Here is a 19603-nt window from a genome sequence, read left to right as displayed (position 1 = left end):
TCTAAAGCTCTACAAATGTATTTTTAATAATAGATAATTAATTTATAACAACATTAAATCTAAATTAAATCCTCATTTCAAGCCATAAAAGAAACCCACTGGAGAGTGGTGACATATATACTGTTGCTCTATAATAAGGTCACTTTTTCACGATATCATTTTATTTCTCCATCATATATTATTTGCAGAGCCAAGCCAGTACAGACACCACACAAAGCTTACGTAGCTTGATGAGTACGACAGGCAAAAAAAAATAAAAAAAAATCTCTGCAATAGGACTGTGCATTGTTTTCCATTCTAACAAACCATCTGCAATCTGGAGTTCCCTAAACGCTTGCCTTTCAGCAGTGACCTATTTGGTCTAGTATTTCTTATTTCTTCTGCTCCAAGTTTCAGTACAGTAATTTGCCCAGTTTTTAGAACAAAGACTTTCCTTATTTTAAGTGTATTTTAAAATATATTTTGCAACTCATGGTAGTATAATCAAAGAACACAAAAAACAAACAAAAAAAAACACAAACCACTATACCACCACATCTGAAACAGACCAAATGCGTGTCACTGTACATTTCTGCAAGAAATCTGCTTGCTTTTAAGACTGAATGGTGCACTTCATGTTCTTTCAGAGCTCATCAGCTGAAGAAGACAAATGCTGGGATGCACTGCATGATACAGTAAGGACTGCTCTACCTATACCCACAAAGTGACACACTAAAACAACTTCTATACCCTCGCTGTAGTGTTTCTGTTTGGCACGCACCACTATGCATTAACAAATTATTACTCAAACCCACTAAACAGCAGCTCTGCTGATGAGAAACCTGAACTTTGGCAGCAACAATCTCAACAGGCAGCAAGAGCATTCCACTCATATTCTATTGCTTGTAGAACTACAACAAACACTGAATTTCTTGCCTTATTCCATCTTGTGCAGTCTAAACAGGATCCTCAAACTACGGGAGCCACTGAACGGATTTTAAAAGGCACGTGCATGATGACAGCTGCCTCTGGTTCCTTCACATGGGGAGATGACAATGAAGGTGCCCACAGCAAAGGTATGTTTGAAAAACAGTTTAGTAGCAGCAGTTCTCATACAACAGAGGGATTTCTCTATCCAACTGTCTCATATGGATCAACTGTGAGCTCTATTCAACCCAGAGAGACAAGACAAAACCCAGTAATGTTTCTAGTCTTGCTTCTTAAAAAAATATAGTTTTTAAAAAATAGAAATTCTTTCTTATCTGCTCTGTTCTGATACAGCAGAGACCTCTGTATTACAAGTGTCTAAAGAGCAGCATCTTTTACCACTCAAGTTAAGTAAAGCAGCTTAGTTCGTACTCACAGATCCTATATTCCCTCTTATTTTATACAGAAATTCTCCTCCTCTTCCCCTCCAGAAGTTACTATAATTATTCTATCAAAATACAGAGCATATGGGATGCTTTCCTCCAAGCAATGGAACAGAGCTCCATAAAAGCAATGAGCATTACCAGTTTATTAGAGGTGTTTCCCTTCCCCACCATCTAGTGAGAACGGCTGCAAAATTCTATTGAAGTCATACTGTGCGTGGGTACAAAACAGCTATGAAAGGATTTACCTGCATTACATAGGGTTTATTGTTAATTAGCTCTTGTACACACACACGTTTTTTTTTTTTTGCTTAGGAAGTGATGATTTGTTTAGAGAACGTCCTTTGTTGATACAAAGCTAGCATTAGGATTGCAATTTGAGTTAACATCTACACTTCATGTTATGTAACCATTTGACAAAGGTGGTCCTGGCTAATTAAGTTTCTGTTAGTTAAAAACAAAACGTGAAGTTATCTTGGGACATGAATCAATAGAGACATCAGCTTACTTAGACCAGGGCCATTAAGGTGCTAGTTCGTTCCCATCATAACCACCACATGCTTCCCAATTATGCCTTCAGATTTACAACCTCACACACAACAGAAAAAAAAAAAAAAAGTTTACTCTTACTCCTGCTTTAATAATCTCTTCCTAGCTTTAAGTTCTATGAATTACTGAAGGATAAACATATTTGGAATTCATACTTTAAGTCAGAAACACTGTCCACATCCCAGCTTAAACAACCAAGTTAGACAATTTTCTGGATCTGGGGTGCACAGAAGAACCAGCCTTATGTGAGCAACTACAGTCATTTTCTTAATGGATGGTAGAGCACTAACAGTTTTTCAGTCTTCCTTTTAGACAATGGTTATCCAGCTCTTTGAGGCAGATTCCTCTTTTTGTTCTCTGCGCTGCACTCACTGTGGCTCATGCTGTATCCAGAGCCTCTAACAACTATGCTATTCCACTCAGAGAAACCATTGAGTGCAACTGCCAGAAAGTGGCATGTCATAATAGTGACGGGTGGGAAAAGAGGAGTGCTAACTCCTCTGGGCACCCTGGGAGATCCCAGCCTCCACCTGCTCCTTTTGCGCCACAAATGTGAGCAAAGGCTTTCTCTACCAAGAGCGTAACAACAGCTGGAATTTGCAACTAACTACAAGCAAACGATGCGCTTGGTTGTCCCGCACTTCCGACCACGTACTGGTTCTCTTACGAAGACTTTTACTTATTCACAGTTTGCACTTTTCCTGGCAGTTAAGAATACGGTAAAAGCCTTTGTGATGAAAAACTTATACCAAAAGTAAATGCGAGTTCTCACAGGAAAAAATAAGAGCATGAGATCTGACAAGTCACCTAACAGTCATCTGAGAAATCTATCACGTTGTGTAGAGGAAACGAGGTCTAACAGCCCTTATAAATCGCACTAACATGGAAATAGGGAAATAAAAGGGTTTCTTCATACTGTGAACTGCACTCTCCTGTTGTTAAGGGTTAAAAAAGAAAAAGCTATGCAGGAAGACATGGAATAGCAAAAGTAAGGATTTTTTCTACAGCACATAACAGACAAAACATAAGCAGAAAAAATCAAGTTTCACCTGTCATTTGGAAACAGGCCATGTGATGCACATCTGATTAAACTTCATTAAATATGACAGTAAAAATTCCTCTGCTATTCTACCATGCTCTTACAAAAGCCCTCATGTCCATGGATCATGGCAAAACCAATTTGCAAAGTGCAAAACTGTAAAAGAAAAGTGGAAGAAATTCTAATCAGTGGGACACGGATGAAACTAATTATTAATTTTAAAGTCTGTTAGTCTAGGGAGGTCCCACAACTTTTAAAGGGATCCAAAAAACATTCTGTTTAAGTATATCCTTTTATATTCTATATATCCTTTTTTTGATTTACATCCCTTCACTCATAATAAAAGGTATCACTTTTGCCAGTGCAGTTTTGCCTGTTTTCAGCCCAAACACAATGAACCATTTTCACCAAAATTGTGAAATTTTACAGATCTAATAAATACAGAAGTGTGAAAGCCCGAAAACCTCCTTCATTGTTCTGAAAGGGAATAATGCACACATACTAATATTCAGTCACATTTACAGTGCACTAGTTTTCCTAAAATAAATTCAGCAAAGTCAAAACAAACGAAATCCATGAGATCTAAATGCACATTTGAGGGTCCCTCCCTTCTCATACTGAATCAATCAGGAAACGCTTTGCTTGAGCAGAGTAAAACATTTGCTTTCCTACCTGGACAGCAGATTCAAGACAAAAACCAGAAATTGCACAACATAAAATGCAAAACAAACCCTGTCTGTTAACACAAGGCTTCAGCCTAAAACCCTATAGCCAACACTATCTTTAGTTTTGTGGTATCGTGTCCAAGGTCCCAAGGGCCAAGGTAACATTCACTGTGATTAATGGGAGTCTTCCCCTTAACTTCAGCAAATACTTGTGGCACCCAGAGACTTCACTGCTACCTGACCATTTTCAGAACAAAGTTCTGGAGTTGTACCAGAGGAATTAAACAGCGGATAAGCTCTCACTAGTTTGGGGCTAACAAAGGAAGATAGAGCAAGCAGACCATAACACTAAGTTACAAAAATGTTGTCTTCCTAGTATTAAGCCCTTAATATTCTTTCAAAAGCTGACTGAAATCCAACTGATGAAATACGTGCTGTTTTTAAATTGATTACTAAAGCAAAAATTGTCAGCATGGTCCTCATTCCCTATAGTATGGTACACCCCTTAAACTTACACAATTAACACATTTTCTATATTTATGCTTTGAGTAAAGTTGACAAGGTGAAGACGTTTAAAACTGATAGCGGGTTTTCAGTAACTCATACTCAATGAGTACATCCGAAAATGAGTCCCCCACAGAAGCATCTCAAACTAGACACCCCAAAACAGAACGATTAAAAAAATATAATAAGAAAAAAAAAACTTCAGTCTTCTTCCATTGCCTAATCATTGGTCTAAGAATTACGTCAGAACTGATACCCATTTAATTACACAGGTGTACCACCTGATAGCATTTAGATTGTTTTTCAAGCCTAAACATGTTCTCCCTCAACAACTAGAAAACAGGTATCTTCACATTAGGTATGAAACTAGAAAGGAAAAGTAACTTTAAAATCTTTTCTTAAAGAAAATAAAAACAAAATAAAATGCTCAGTGAGATGAAGCTGATTGAAAGGACATATTTCTTATCTAATCCTAACTCATGACAGTAACCCCAAAGCCTGGAAGTCATACTACCCAGTTTGATTTTAAAAATTAACAAACTCAATGGCAATGAGTGGCTTTCAAAAAAATGAATGTGGAATATAAATGCAATGCTTTGGGATTCCTCTTGCATTAATTTGATAATCATTACTGGAAAACAAAATTGCTGCAAGGACAGGTTTTTGTTTTTTTTTTTTATATATATATATATATATATATATATATATATATATAAAAACAGAAAATTGAAAAAAAATCAAGACTTACATAAATTGAGGGAGAAATTAAGTTTTACTTAAACATTTATTTTTTCCCCCACAGGAAAGTATGGAAGAAAAAGCTCTGTTAAGTTCTGTCTTTAAAAAAAAATGCCAAACAGAAAAAAAAAATCAACTTTAACCAGAGGTTTTCACTGTGTTTAACTTCTAGTAAAATTTCATCAAGAAACATGTATTTCTGCTTAAAACTCCAGAATTGAATAGTTTCTGCTTTAACCTTAGGGGAAAAAAAAAAACAAAAACAAAAAAAAACATGCTAAGATAAACATGTAAGGTATTCAATTGGCTTTCAAATAGAGAAGCAAATTTGGATGTTCAGAGGCATAAATTACTTAAGAACACATTATATTCATCCCATACTCCTCATTTCTGAACAAACTGGACAGTATAACGTTCCTATGGTAACTAGGGAAGGACCTGGTGTACAAAAATGGAGAAGTGGTGGATGTTACCTAGCATGTTGTGGTAAAGTGGACTGTCGTGTCCATGGATAGTAAATGCAGTCATGACTAGCGGGACCTCTACACCTGCAGGCAATTACAGAACAAAAGACGTCATTTGCCATTCACAAGGACATGCACACGCATGCGCCCTTGTCCACACGTGGAAGATGGAAGACACACAGGGAACGATCACTCAGCAAGTACCTATCCATCAGGCCGATGCAGTCTTCAATACGCGGACCTATGCACCTGCAGCAAATCCAAATTGAGAACAAGGAGGGAAAGAGAAAAAAATATTGTTATTTGCAAATACAAGGAAGCAGGAATCCCCTTTGTGCCACATTCTTAATTATAATTCTCAAGACAGACCCAAGTCACCACTAAATTATAGCTTGTGACAAAAACAAGCTTGTGATGGGAACAATAATAGCAACATAAACAGCATTCCAAGGTTGGACAAATCTTGACTCAAACAATACTTAATGTAGGTTTCACCTGCATACATGGGCGGCCTGACAATAGAGTTGCTTTTTCTGGATGTTTTTTGAATCATCAAACCAGTGATTACTGCACAGAAGCAGTTGATTCGCAACAAGAGACCTCTGGGAGCAAAAAACAAAATTTTTATTTTTTTTTTTCCTTCTTTCTGTAATTGATGCAACTGTTCATTCTGTTCTAAGTTTCCAGCTAGGGCATATATTTTGGAAACTGACTGTACTCATCAAGGAAGCTGAAGATTCACATTAAAAAAAAAAAAAATCAACAAAGAACATCAGAGCAAAATGCTGTGTGCTGATTTAGGCACTTCATTCTGCTGTCTGTAGATGCTGCCAGAAGTCTTCCACCTGCAAATTCAGCAGGTGCTCACCAAAGGCAATGGAATTACAGGGAATCACTTCATGCAGCAGCAATGAAGCATAGCCATGGGGAAAAGAGCCTGTGTGCAAAACACAGGTATTCAGGTATTCGTGGACTTTCCATGCTCTCATGAAGAACAGTAATTGAAATGGTGTGCTGGGCCCGCTCTGCATTCACAGAGAAAGCCAATTATACCTTTCACAGAGTAGTTAAGATTATCAAAGACAGATGAAATTAAACCTTCAGGGTCTGAGACAAACTGACACCCTTTAGTGCCGAATGCCCAGCCAGTCCCCCCTTATCCATAGCAAGCATCTAGCCCTCACAATTTTAAGGAAGACAAACCACTAATTTCAACTCTTTAACAAGATCTCAGGACCTTCAGCTGTGAGGCTACTGATGTGTCAGATAACCTGTTCCTGTGGAAGATTGGTACTCCCTTCAGTTGAGGCGTTTTGAATTTAAGGCATAATCCCCAATTCTTTTTTAATGTCTCCCGCTTCCAGTTAGGCTTTGATAAAGGGAGATGTCAGAATCTCTAAGAGTTCAAATATGCTCCCGAGAGATCTCCATTCCACTTCACCATCACTTGCCACTCATCAGCTTTTGCTGCATTTAAATTAAGCTATCACTCTGCCCTTACAACACAAATTCAGCAGATTCAGTTTCACCATCTTCCCCCTCCTAATCTGCCCATCAGGGAGAGCAGAACAATAGTGAACCTTACCTCTTGTTTGTTTAGTTGAATTTTTATTTTTATATAAAAGCTGAGACATGCAAACACACTTTGTATTTCCTCAATAACGTTTTCCTTCAGCAAATGCGTGGGCAAAATGGATTTGTTAAATACCCACGTGGCCAGATAACACATGAAGTGGAAAGGGTAGACTAAAAGACAGTTCAAAAACATAGAACTTTTGACAGGTATTTTTTTTTTGAAATTTCAGCTGTTCTGGGCTTTACAAGTCTGACTTCACTCTCAGACATGCCCAGCGTTCTTTCTTTATGGCATTCTCAGCAATTTGCAGAAAACCAGTTGAGAAATGAAGGAGGCAGAAAAAGTTGTTCAAGATCTTCCATTTCCTAGCATGTCACAAGAAGCTGAGTTCAGACTCTTGCTATAAATAAAAAGAAGGTCCTCTTCAAATTAGAGGTCGGAGAGCCCATTACTAGTTCAGATAACTAGCAGATTCAAAGAGCCTATTGTCTTGAAGTCATTTCACATCTGCACATTTGTTCTCGCAGACTTTTGGAGAATAGGACTTGAATCTAGAAGAGGAGAGGTGTTTGGACCTCGCCAACCAAAGCTGAAATACTATTGATTTTTATTTAAACCTGTAATCGTCTTCAGTGGATTTCCCAACCTCAAACAGAAAACTCCGTCCAGGTGCAATTTCTGTTACTCCTGGTCATGGTGAATAGCTACATACTCTATTCTGGCTGTCCTGATTTAAATGCAGTAAATACGATGTGAGTGATGGCAGCAGACGTTTAGTTCTATTAACAAGTTAATTTTCACCATGAAGTCATCAGTTATTTTTCCTCTGGAAATAATTTCCTTGGTTTCAGGCTTTTTGACACATGGAAGTACAAGTGTGACACAATCATGCATCACACTGGTGCTCCACTGACCCCCAGGCTTCCTCCTTCTGCTTGGAGTCTGGATGGAATGTTTATTTTCCAAGTTCTCTCTGTAAAATGAACTGGTTAATTGATATGTTACAATTTATTAACGAGATACTCAGTAAGTTACAACAGTCCAATACAGCTTATAAGAAAGTTACACTTGGAGCTCACCTTACCTTTACAAAACCATTTTCTGAAAGAAAAATAGTTAAAGCCATTTTGAAAATGAGAATAACAATCATTTTTTCCTAAAATAACCCTTTTTATCTCCAACTTTCGTAAATATTCTCATCAGTTTTCCTTAACGTTGAGGTAGGGACTTAGCTTTTCTCAGATTTGGAGTAGCAAAGCCATTTTTAGTCAGGTGAATTCTCAAAAATCCGTGTTATTAAAAACAAACAAAATTGATTATGAGATAATATAAATGGATTAACTCTGGACAGAAGAAAACCTTAGTTATGGCAATGACCTGCTCATCCAACTATTGCTATGGATAAAGCTGGATGAATCAAAACCATGGGCTGATTTAGGTAACAGGGAGTAAGTATATGCTGGCAGTGATAGGAAGGAAGTTGAACTGGGGCTGAGGAGAGGGAGAGAATTTTCATCAACAAAATAGTAACAGCGTCTTAGCTAGAATTTGTTGCCATTGAATTTGCACTATGGTGCCAATTGGAATTTACGACACCTTTGGGGCAAGACGGTCCTTGTGCCTTCAAATCCCTTCCGGACTGTGCATATGTTGACTGAAGCTCCCATGACTTCTCTAGTTTTGGCTTACGAGGGATAATAAACTCTTGGTGAAGAGTAATACCTTTCCTTCCATAAAACAGAGGAAGAAAATGTCTGATGAGAGGAGGTGTCCAATGAAATCTCCTGTTTGTGTCTTGCCCAGGGAGGAAGCAGACTGTCAGATGCTATTATATAATTAGTATTTTATTTCTGTGAAAGTGTTCCATTTTGGCTAGCTCAGCAAGGAAAAGTGCCAAATGCTTTCTGACTCTCTTGAATTAAATGGGATAGCTGTCCTATGGGCCTCAGATCTGCTCCAAACTGGCTTCAGAGTAGCTGATGTTTATCATGGGAATGCAAAGCCAAAAAAGCAAAGTTGTTGCATCCAAGGAAGTCACTCCTCGATAGTTTTCTTAGTCAATGTAAGATCATTAACAGGACTGCATAATGACACACCTATTAATGGGAGCAGCCATTATACTTGAATAAAGGAGGAGAATGGTATTACCTAATTCCATGCTCTAGTGAACGATCATCTGCAGGTACTGCTAAAAAACTGCCAAAACGTTCACAGAAAACACAAAGGTGGACAGGTATCTTTCCCTGTGACAGCAACAGCTGGAGATGACAAAAAAAATCTTATGGGGACTAACTACGCATTTTAGCAAAGACCCTGATTCACAGAGCAGCACTGCAGGACTTCGACAGCACTGCACTGGCAGCAGTGCTCTGCAGCAGCTCAAGACTTTTTGACAAGTACCTAGCCTGTACTGCTAGGGCACTGGTTTTATTCCAGCAATTGGTCTGACAGAGGAGAACGCACACGGTAGATGAAGTAAATTTATGGTTTCTCTGTACCATTCAGTTGTGAGTCAAATATCAAGGTATGTTCCCTCCACAACCTATTTCACTGATGAATCCTGATTGAGGGGAACTTAAATATTAATTTCTAAAGGAGGATATGAAACTCGAGAATGCAGCATTGCAGGAGAGACTGACTTCCTTTTTCTCTGTGGGCACATTCAGTCCCTGACAACCTTGGCAAGAAGATGGAAAACCCATAAACCCCAAGCATCTGGGACAATCATTAACAGATTAACATAATCACATGCCAGAAAGTCTTTAGAAATACTGGAAGAGAATATCTGTGTTTATCCAGACTGGGGCATAAGTGTGTTGTTTTCATGAGGGGTAACAAAACAGCTAAGAACAGACCCATCAGCCTTTTAGTAAAGAGGATGAGGATTTCTGTGAGGAATGGTATGTGACTCACAGTAAAGGTAGAGCTCTTCATCTGGGAGATAACTACATTTTTGCGTATGTAACCCAGGAGAAATCTTTCACCCTATTACCAGCGTACCTCTGTCATTTCTCTGGGGATTGGCATACTAAGCTAAATGAGACATTCTTTCACCTATCAGCTGGACCAGACTTCTGCACAAAGAAGGGAAAACAAAGTTCAAGGATTATATGATATCAGAGCTTAGCATAAAGGAACCCTATGAACTAGAATGTCAGACTTCCACCAGAATGTGTATAAACCTTGCTTCTTGATCCCATTCTATCCAGTGAGACAAAACCAACCACAATATTGATGCATATAAAGAAGCGATAATGAATGGAAAACTTTCTGCTCCCTTCCTGGTCTCCAGGAAACACAGCTACTCCTGGACCATTAATTACATTTAGATCTCCCCAGAAAAGAGGATGGAACGGGAAGAAGGGTCACATCCTACTCTTCTGAGAGGCCAGCAAAGTTGCAAGGTGCTTCTTATGCAGGGCAGACAGTAAATCTGTCATCCATAGCTGGGCCTGTCAGACTCCCTCAGAACTGGCATTTCCACCACCTCTTAAAGCCAGGACCAGAGCTCCTGAAGTGAGCTCATCTTTTCAAATAGTTTCTTCTTACACTCTTCATCTACAGCGGCAGCATTTTCCTTTTATTGCGTAACTGATTTAAAGGGTCTGAGGGGAAGACAAATGTGCAACAGATCCTGGCTGTGTCTTTGCGATCTCACTTTCATTTCCCTAATGGCTCTATTGTAATTAGATTTGCAAAACCAGCAAAAGGTCTCATTTTGAATGGCAACAGCTGTTGACATCAAGATTACATTGAATAATTTACTGGTTTAATTTTAGCTGCTAAACAGTAAGAGCCTCTTGTGGAAGATTATTTCACTGGTTGAAGTTTTCTCTTTTCCCTCTGGCTGCCTCTTGCTTTCTTTGTATGCTGGACACCACTAACCATCTCATCAAAAAGACACTTCTTACTGATGCAGCCCATGCAAAACAACGGTTACGTATTCGACTAGTGTTATTTTGTTACACGTTCTTAGTTCTCGCTCAGATATGTGGTCTATATACTTCCAAGTGTAAAAAAGTGATGGTGGAGATACTTAGACAGGACTTGAGAAATTGATCATCAGATTCAGGTTTCCGATAAACCCATCTCATCAGTCCCCCTATGAAAAAAGGTGACACTATCATTTCAGTCTCATGGAAGTGCTGCAGGGTTATTTCAGCAATACCAAGGAACTGAAATGAAAATTCCATCTACAAACAAATACTAAAAGTAAAGTAATTGTACATGCCTACACTTAGGTGCAAATGGAAGCATTTGTTACAAAACAGAGCCAGCTGGTAGGAAAGCTAATTGTGCATTGCTTTAAAAAGAAAAAAAAAAAAAAAGTTCTGTGTGGTTTTCCAGAGAGGCGTAAACTTATTTTCTGATAAGCTGCTGGAATTTTATGACTGGAACCTGAATGTCATGAGAAATCCTGGAAATCAAGCTACATACACTGCTGTAAACACTCCACTTTCAGGAGTGGAACAAGTACTTTAACAAGCCAAACTGTAGCTAAATCAGTGGTCTATGAACAGTGAATAGGATGGCTCACTTCACAGAGTTTGTACTTACCCTTGGGTGCAGTTTGGATGACACGGATGGCACTCACGATCCTCATCGGCGTATTTGAAAATGAAACTGTTTGCCCCCTGTAAGCCATCAGGACATTTCTCCACACAGTTTGGACCATCCTTAAAATGGAAACACTTTGTGCAGTGGTCAGGTCCCTGGAGAATATGGAAGAAATGCAGCACATGCTCAAGTTACTCTGTCTTCTCCTGCTGCACTAGAATTACAGATTCTAGCATGACAACACGCTCAGCAGTAACTGCAGTAGCATTTCTTTCCCAATGAACAGTGAGTTACCTGCATGGCCCCAGTCACTGTTCAGGAGCAGCACGCGGAAATCCTGGCGGCTCTGGACAGAAACTTATTCTGTAGAGCTTAAGACTTAAATTCTAGCTTCTGAACAGGTTTCTCCACATTACCGGTGTGCTTAACACAACAAACTTCATGCCCACTTTAAATCTACATGAGAAAAGTTTCATGCAACACTAATAAGTACTGAACTGTGCTTGCAAAGCAAGTGCAGTGGTCTTACAGTAGGATACGCTACCTCTGCAAGCCAGAATTATTCTCCAAACTGCATTCTCCCTGCAGCATCTGGTCACAACAATGCTGAAGGACTACAAAGTCTCCTTAATACATACATAGACTGGACTGTTAAAAGCTATAAACCAAGGTCCCTGGAACAATGTAAATTGAACATTTTAAGCCAGTGGAATGAAACAAATCTGGTGTTCAGTTTGGGCACTGGTTTATGATTTTACATCCAGAAGTCCTACTACAAATCCAAATTCCCCTCGTTGGCTGAAAACTTGCAACATTAGCTTCTTGCTCTGTAGTATCAGAAAGCACAGTAGTGCAACAAAAATGATGATGAGAATAATTAGTAGTGTAATGCCATTGTTTTGTTTCTAATCTGTAGGTTAAGTCACAGAAACAAAGAAATAAGCTACAGGTTAAGTTTTCTCAGTGATGAAGAGCCTAAAATACAACTCCTCACTATCCTGCATGTTTCTTTTAATCTTGGCAATATACAGAAGACCAAAAGAAAGGAACAATTTCTGTCTAAAAATGAGCAGTAGTCCTTGAAACAGGACTCACTGGACATATAAAGGTGACAACTGCAGTTAACATTCATTTTAGGATGCATGCAAAAGAAAGCTGTATCAAAACAACGTCAAAGGCTGGCCTATGTAGGAAAAAAAACACATCGCTCAAGCTTTCTGAGAGATTGTGACAGATTTCCACACTTTTTGTGAAAAAAGGCAGCTGAAATTACAGTAAACAGCACAGAATTGAATATAACGAATAAAAACAGTGATAAAAGAGGACGCTCAAATTGCAGCTGAATACCTTCTGTCATTTAAAGACCTTGTGCATCTACACCGCTAAGGCATTAAAACAACTCATGAAAGAAAAGGGCACACATTTTTAAACCATCTGAAGGAGTCAAGGGAGTTTACTCCTAGCATCTGTTTAACATGTGCAGAATTCTGACCCACAAGCAGAGTGTGTACATTTATATTTATTTATTTTACTTTTGTTAACATTGGTTTTCAACAGCCACTCTAAATCCTCCAAGCAAAAAAATGCCTGTGGCTTTAGCACACTCTAACAACCAGCTAGGCCACAATACACCAAAGGTTGCTCTTACCGGCCCGTAGCACGTGATCATGTTGTCTTCCATCTTTTCACACTGGGGATCACACTCCACACAGACAGATCCATTTGCAAATTCACGAAATTCCCTAGAGAAATATTTTGCAGGCAGGTTAGGAAAAAGCAGAAGTGAGACAGAAACTGAGCTAAAATGGCTGCCTCTTCACCTGGTAGAAAACAGCTTCACTAAGGCCAGTGGACTACACCAGCTGAAATCACTTCTAATTGCATTTTGCTGCTTTACAACAGCTGAAAATCGTGCACCATCAGCAACATCACTCACAGGCAGGTGAAACAGTAGACATCTTGTTTACCAGTATCAAACCTCAGTGTTTTTCTCCTTTTCCCTTAAGAAATAAGATCCTCATTCACACTAGGGAATGTAGTATATGAAGTAACTCATTTCTGTTTTTATCTAAGGTTCAGGAAGATATTCGTTACATGTAAGACATTGCTATCAGATAGGAAAACATTAGGAAGTGCATCGGTTACAGTGCTCTTTATGTTCTTTTAGTTAAGTCTCTGCAAACACTCATACTTCAAAGCCTTTCTCCAAAAAGCTCATAACTTTGTTTTCATAAACAACAATTCTAGACTGAAGTCTGAATCTAAAAGTGTCAAAAAAAAATAGTTTTGCTCATTTATTTCATGCATTAAGACACAACTATCAGCAAAGGGATCTTTTTTTGTCCTTTTAAAATTATTATTATTATTAACCACTTAGAAGGGGGAAAAGAAAATGTTCTGCTAATAGTTGGATAGGGATTTCTTCCATCAAACATCAGGTGTCTCAATTCAGCTGCCAGCTGCCTTTTACAAAAAGCTCCAGCACCTTCTCAACACTATTCACCTCACCTTATTCTAGACTGAAACGAAGTAACACCTGAGAGGTAGCCTCCCTCCCCACTAACCGCAGAGAAAACCTACGTGATAAACTCAGACTGGACACCTAAGCTTTGCAGATGGATCCCATCTTGTTGCACTATCCATTTATAACATTTGTGTTAATTAAAGATGTGCTGCCCACTCATGCCCATGGGTGAAGGCCTTTGTGCTTAGTTTACTGATGCCCTCCCTCTGCCCCTCTACAACCATCAGGATCTACTGCACCAATACAGCTAAGGAAAACCTCACTTGACCATTCCGATTAAACTCATCCTTCTCTAGCTTTGGAGACAGGGTTTTCCTGCCGAGGACTTAAAGAAGTCAAATACATTTGACCCTACCCTGAAATACTGTTGTTATCCTTCAAGATGAACGTGCAGAGCTCTCAATCAAACAAGAATACTTCTCCCCAAGCCCAGGTCACACATCTCATATTTACTGAGGAGCTGAGCCTGTGTGAAGTGCAAATACCATTCCCTAGTCAATACAGTTCAGAACATCCCAACTAAAGGGCTGGTTAAGCCATCCAAACACAGAGCCTCCTTGGAATCTTAGCGAGACAGACACCATGGCAGGACCAGCCACCAACTGCCCCAGAATTTGTGCTCAAATATGTTCTGGTGCATATAACACACTTGCGATCTGAAACTGTTTAAGCATATAGAATGGTAATCTGTCAATGTTTTTTGCATGCCTTGTCTAGATAGAAGAATTTAGATTATTTTCATGTATTTACAGGAGTTCATTTAATACTCTCCCCATAACAGTTCCATGAGTTGGCAATCAAGGCAGGAAAAGAAAGAAACCATGCAGTGATATTATTTTCAATTAGCACCTTGAAGGAAAAGATGTAATTACAATCATTTTTCTCTTTTTTATTTATCTTTATTATAAAAGAAACTCTAGGGACCTTGGTATACTGTTATTCAGGTAAGTCAAATTCTACCTGCTTCCCTCCACAAACTAATTATGAAATTATTCTGCTGCAAGTCACATAAACAGCTTAGCTCTACTTCCCTGTCTTAAGGCAGACTCTGCCGACTTTGTCTGTACAGCGTGTAGACTATCCACCCTTTGGAAAAGATGGTGCACGTGCACAAATGGAAGGAAAAAAAAAGAATTCATTTTGGTTGTATTATTGCTATTTGTGTGTAGCATACAGAATGTTTCAGAGAAGAGAAGAGAAGAGAAGAGAAGAGAAGAGAAGAGAAGAGAAGAGAAGAGAAGAGAAGAGAAGAGAAGAGAAGAGAAGAGAAGAGAAGAGAAGAGAAGAGAAGAGAAGAGAAGAGAAGAGAAGAGAAGAGAAGAGAAGAGAAGAGAAGAGAAGAGAAGAGAAGAGAAGAGAAGAGAAGAGAAGAGAAGAGAAGAGAAGAGAAGAGAAGAGAAGAGAAGAGAAAAGTTGTCCTACTTTGGGGTCCTTACTCAGAATTTCCTGACTACATGCCCAAATCTAACTCATCTGAAAGAACGTAACTTATGTTTTTCTGAATAGGGGTGTCAATATTCAACTAGGGCTAAATGTTTTAAGTCTTCATCTAAATCAAATTGTTCACATTATCAGGAGTGTAACAGGTGAAACAAACTAATGTTGTATGAAAACTTGAGGAAGCACAATACTAGATAAATCCTTCTACACAAGTTCACATTATGAAATACTTAGAACTTATCCCATAGTGTATTTCACACACAAGCAACAACATTGGCAGTGGAACAGATACTGCTTATTGTACAAACAAGTCAACTTACACATTAGAATCCTGAACAATGTAATCAAGCAGCTTCAGAGAAAAGTGCAAGGGAAATAAAAGGAAATATCTTACCCATCATACAGGTTACAAGACTCTATGCAGGTCCTTCCCCTGATGAAACGCTTGCAGGAGAGACACTGGTCTGGCCCTGGTCCCCAGCAGCCGTCACTTGAGCATAACTCATTACACACCATCCCATCGGCAGCTGCAGAGAGAGAGGATACTGCCATTAAATTACATAGTCCTCTAAAATCCAAGGGACAGTTCATCCACCATTCAAAAAACCACGATATTCCCCTCAGAAACATGGCAGCAAAATCCCTCATAAACCAAGACCCAACTCTTCCTGCGCGTAGCATAAGCCAGTACACACAGTACACAGACATGCTGCAAAACTCCACTTGGATTCTGACTGTGTTTGCAGAGGGTAAAAAGCCTCTGACTTCAACAGCCTTGAAGATGTTACTAAATTTCAGTCTCTGAAAAGGAAACACATCGTCCAACCGCATCAATGTTCCTCCAGAGCAGCAATCTTTCTTTTGCCCTGATGAACAGTCTTCTCAAATCAGACCTGGAGTAAAATTAGCAGAACTATTCAGCACTGAACCCTTACAATAAAGGAGCAATGATGGGTCAACACCACTGTTATTAAAGTGACCATTCTAACTCAAGCTGTCTGCTGACAATCCATCAGAAAATGAGTTTTCATTGTTTTTGCAATTTTAGAAAATGATTCTAGAGAGAAGGCTGAGGGACACATGGATGTATATCACAGAAAAATAGTGATGACTTCAGTAATCAGAAGTCATGCCTCACAAAACAGAAAACTTGCTCTCTGAAGCAGTCATATAGGCAAGAAGACCTGCTTAATATAGAGTAGTAAATGCAAACTGATGCAGATGGGAAGAAGAAAAAAAAAAAAAAGATATTTTCCATACAGAATAATGCTAGATTAAATGTTTTTCTCTGAGCTGACTACTACAGCTGAACACAAGAATTTCGGATTAACATCAATAGTGCTATGAAACACCAATCTGATACGCCATGCTCAGTAAAGCATACCCAATGTTCACATTTTCTAGAAACATGACAAAAGGAAAAAAACAGAAGTTAACATCTTACCACTACAGAAACCTGCTGTGCACTCACAGTCTGAGTACTACACCCCATTATGGTTTGTTCCTTTGAGAAAGGATAAAGTGAGAAAAAGGGCGCTGCAGGGCTGATCAGAACTAAGGAATAAACAGACTAGTAGCCCGAAACACAGATGAGGAAGGACATAATAAAGCCCTATGAAAACACGAACAAGAAGAAGATAGACACAAAACAATTGTCCACTGCTTCTTCCAAGTCCCTCAGGAACATTCAAAAAGACAGGAATCCAATAGGGTTCAAAACAGAGATTTTTCTTACTTCCAAGTATAGATCAAGCTGCAGAATTCCCTGACACAGGACACGGTAAATGCCAAAGACTTGCAAGATTTGAAAAGTTAATTATCCAAGTCCACAGAAAAGCTGTTAAACTAAAATATAAAGCACTACAGCTGAACCAGGAACTCCCTGAAATTAAGTTTATGGATGGTGGGGAAGAATTTGAAGTATCACTATTAATTGTGTCTTTTAAAATTCTTTAGTGTAAAAGCACCTGAATAGGCAAAGAGCTTTTTATATTAAACACACACACACACACAAAATTGTCCCTGTCTCAAAACCAAAATTTAGCTTAAATAAACAAAATGAAAGAGGGGTGAGGGAAAGGTGGTTTCAAACAGAATTGTGTGGTTATATAAACTTTGAAAATGAAAGACTGAGAAAATGAGCAAACAGCAAAAGCAAAACCCTCTCTCTCTCTGCAGAATTTGGGTGTCCGTTTAGCAAAACAGTAGCACGTGGAAGTATAGACGTCTTAATTGGACTTTACTCTTCCATGAGGTAGCGTTGTATGCAAGTAGCTTATATGCTAGACTGAGTAGATTAAAGATATAAAAATCTCCTAAATACCAGAGATGGCAAATACACATACACCTATAAAACAGCAACAACATACACACAGCACGCCTTTGCAGCGGGGCAGTAGCATAACCAACAGCAATTTCTCTCACAAAAGACAGAAAGCCCTCCGTCACCTTGTATTCAATAAAAAGACAGTCTTTTTGTACACTGTTTCTCTGCACTTCTTCCAGTACAGCAGCACACCTGGGTGATGGGAAAAAAAATACCCTATTTTCATTTCAGAATACCTGATGGTCTTGTGTCAAGGCTGGAATAGGGCAGGTAAGTACTAGCTGGCCATGCAGTCTACCTTAACAATTAAAGAGTTTACTGAGTTTTATTACCTGAGAGACAGTACGTCCTTATAGACCATTAAAGAAACAGCAGAAGATGCTTTCTACACTCTGCAGCATGTTTTCACACTGGTTGTTCTGTGCTATGGTGTATAACATACCACATTTGATCCAACTGAATACCTGCCATAGCATCTAACTGTATGGGAGAGCACACTGCTCCTTAATCGCTGTGTTTCATCACGTAGCATTGTTTGATGCTGGCACAAGGTTCATCAGGCCCATCTTTCTGATCTATACAGCATGCCTCTATCTTCTTCTGTTCCTTCCAAGGGAACTCGTACACCTTCTTTGGCCTGCTGAGATGCAAGAAGTTCATGTAACACTGGTGGGACGCTCTCTTTTGATATACACCACTTGTCCTGTCGCTCACTGTCATCCTGCTTCTGACCACTGAATTTACTGGAAAGCACTTCTTAGGAAGAAACACACAACAACTGTATGTGTGGCACATTTAAGTATTTCTCTGGCAGCCCATGTAGCAAGTAGGCAAGAGGCATCTTCCTTATTTCCTTTAATCTTGCAGTCGGGTATTTTGCTTTATGCAGATTGAGAATGCCAGCTTCTCTCTTCTTTTTCTTCCGTGAACTCTTTCATAGTTCAGTGCCAAAAAGGACATCTCACCTTTACTTTGTAGAAAGAAGTATAGGAACCCAAAGATTTGTTGTCCTCTGGCCCTTGCAGGCAAACTGACCCAAAAAATGCAGATTCATACTTTCTACTTGTGCAGCACTGCTGTTGACGCTTTGGAGCTCTGCTACACAATGTAGTAATTCAGCAGGTAGATGAACACTATTACATGGTCACTACAATACCGCAAGTAGCCTAGGATATGACAAGTCTGCACGCTCCTGTCCTTTACACACACACACATATATATAGATACACGTGTAAATATAAATATCAAGGCTGGGGTGCCAAAATACTTATCACATTTTCTTAATGACAACAAAAAGGATAATTCTGCATGTTTTCTGGTTGTTGTTCTTTTGCATCAAAACTCAAGTCTGTCATAGCCAAAGAAAAAAAAAATAGGAGTAACTAATTTTGCAGGTGGTCATTTAATTTCTTTTGGGTTGAACTAATTCCTGGAGATAGCAACACAGCAAGAGACCGGAGCTATTTAGCTTTATGCCACTGCATAAAGACATCTCATTCTCTTTGCCTGAACTCTGCTGTAAATCAGGAGTTGTTCTGCTGAAGTGAAAGGAACCAAACCACACAAAGCCAGTGTGAGCACAGATGAAAAATGCAGATTTACAATACTGTCCTAAACCATTTATTTATTTATTTTACAGCATGACAACGTTTATAGAAACTAGAAGTCAATAATTCCACTATGCTGCTTCTGACTGAACTTCACAGAAGCTGGCATTTATCAAAAGTTTTACATCTGTAAATGCTACATCTAGCCAACATTTCCTTTTTCACCTACTTTTAGACATTTCAGTCTGATGCTGGCTTTGTACAGTTGGTCTGCACAGGCACTGACTTGGTACTGAAGGCCAGTTTGGTCCTGCTTCATGTTCAT

General features: G+C 39.0%; 1 protein-coding gene across 8 annotated transcripts in view; it reads right to left on the bottom strand.

Moving 5' to 3' along the window:
- The window catches only part of ERBB4 (erb-b2 receptor tyrosine kinase 4), a 576064-nt gene that overhangs the window by 136672 nt on the left and 419789 nt on the right, over positions 1-19603 (bottom strand). For 5 of the 8 annotated variants that reach the window (XM_068686346.1, XM_068686348.1, XM_068686349.1 and 2 more), the window contains 4 exons: positions 15800-15932; positions 13090-13183; positions 11442-11596; positions 5318-5392 (listed from right to left, as the gene is read on the bottom strand). In XM_068686346.1, coding sequence (XP_068542447.1) covers positions 5318-5392; positions 11442-11596; positions 13090-13183; positions 15800-15932 — 457 coding nt within the window. Of the gene's footprint in view, positions 1-5317; positions 5393-5512; positions 5558-11441; positions 11597-13089; positions 13184-15799; positions 15933-19603 lie in introns of all 8 variants that reach the window. The other 3 variants (XM_068686347.1, XM_068686350.1, XM_068686352.1) reach the window with 1 other exon arrangement.

Source organism: Anas acuta, chromosome 6 (genome assembly GCF_963932015.1).
Source record: "Anas acuta chromosome 6, bAnaAcu1.1, whole genome shotgun sequence".
In the NCBI taxonomy this organism is placed as follows: Eukaryota; Metazoa; Chordata; class Aves; order Anseriformes; family Anatidae; genus Anas; species Anas acuta.
This window is presented reverse-complemented; position numbering and strand designations above follow the sequence as displayed.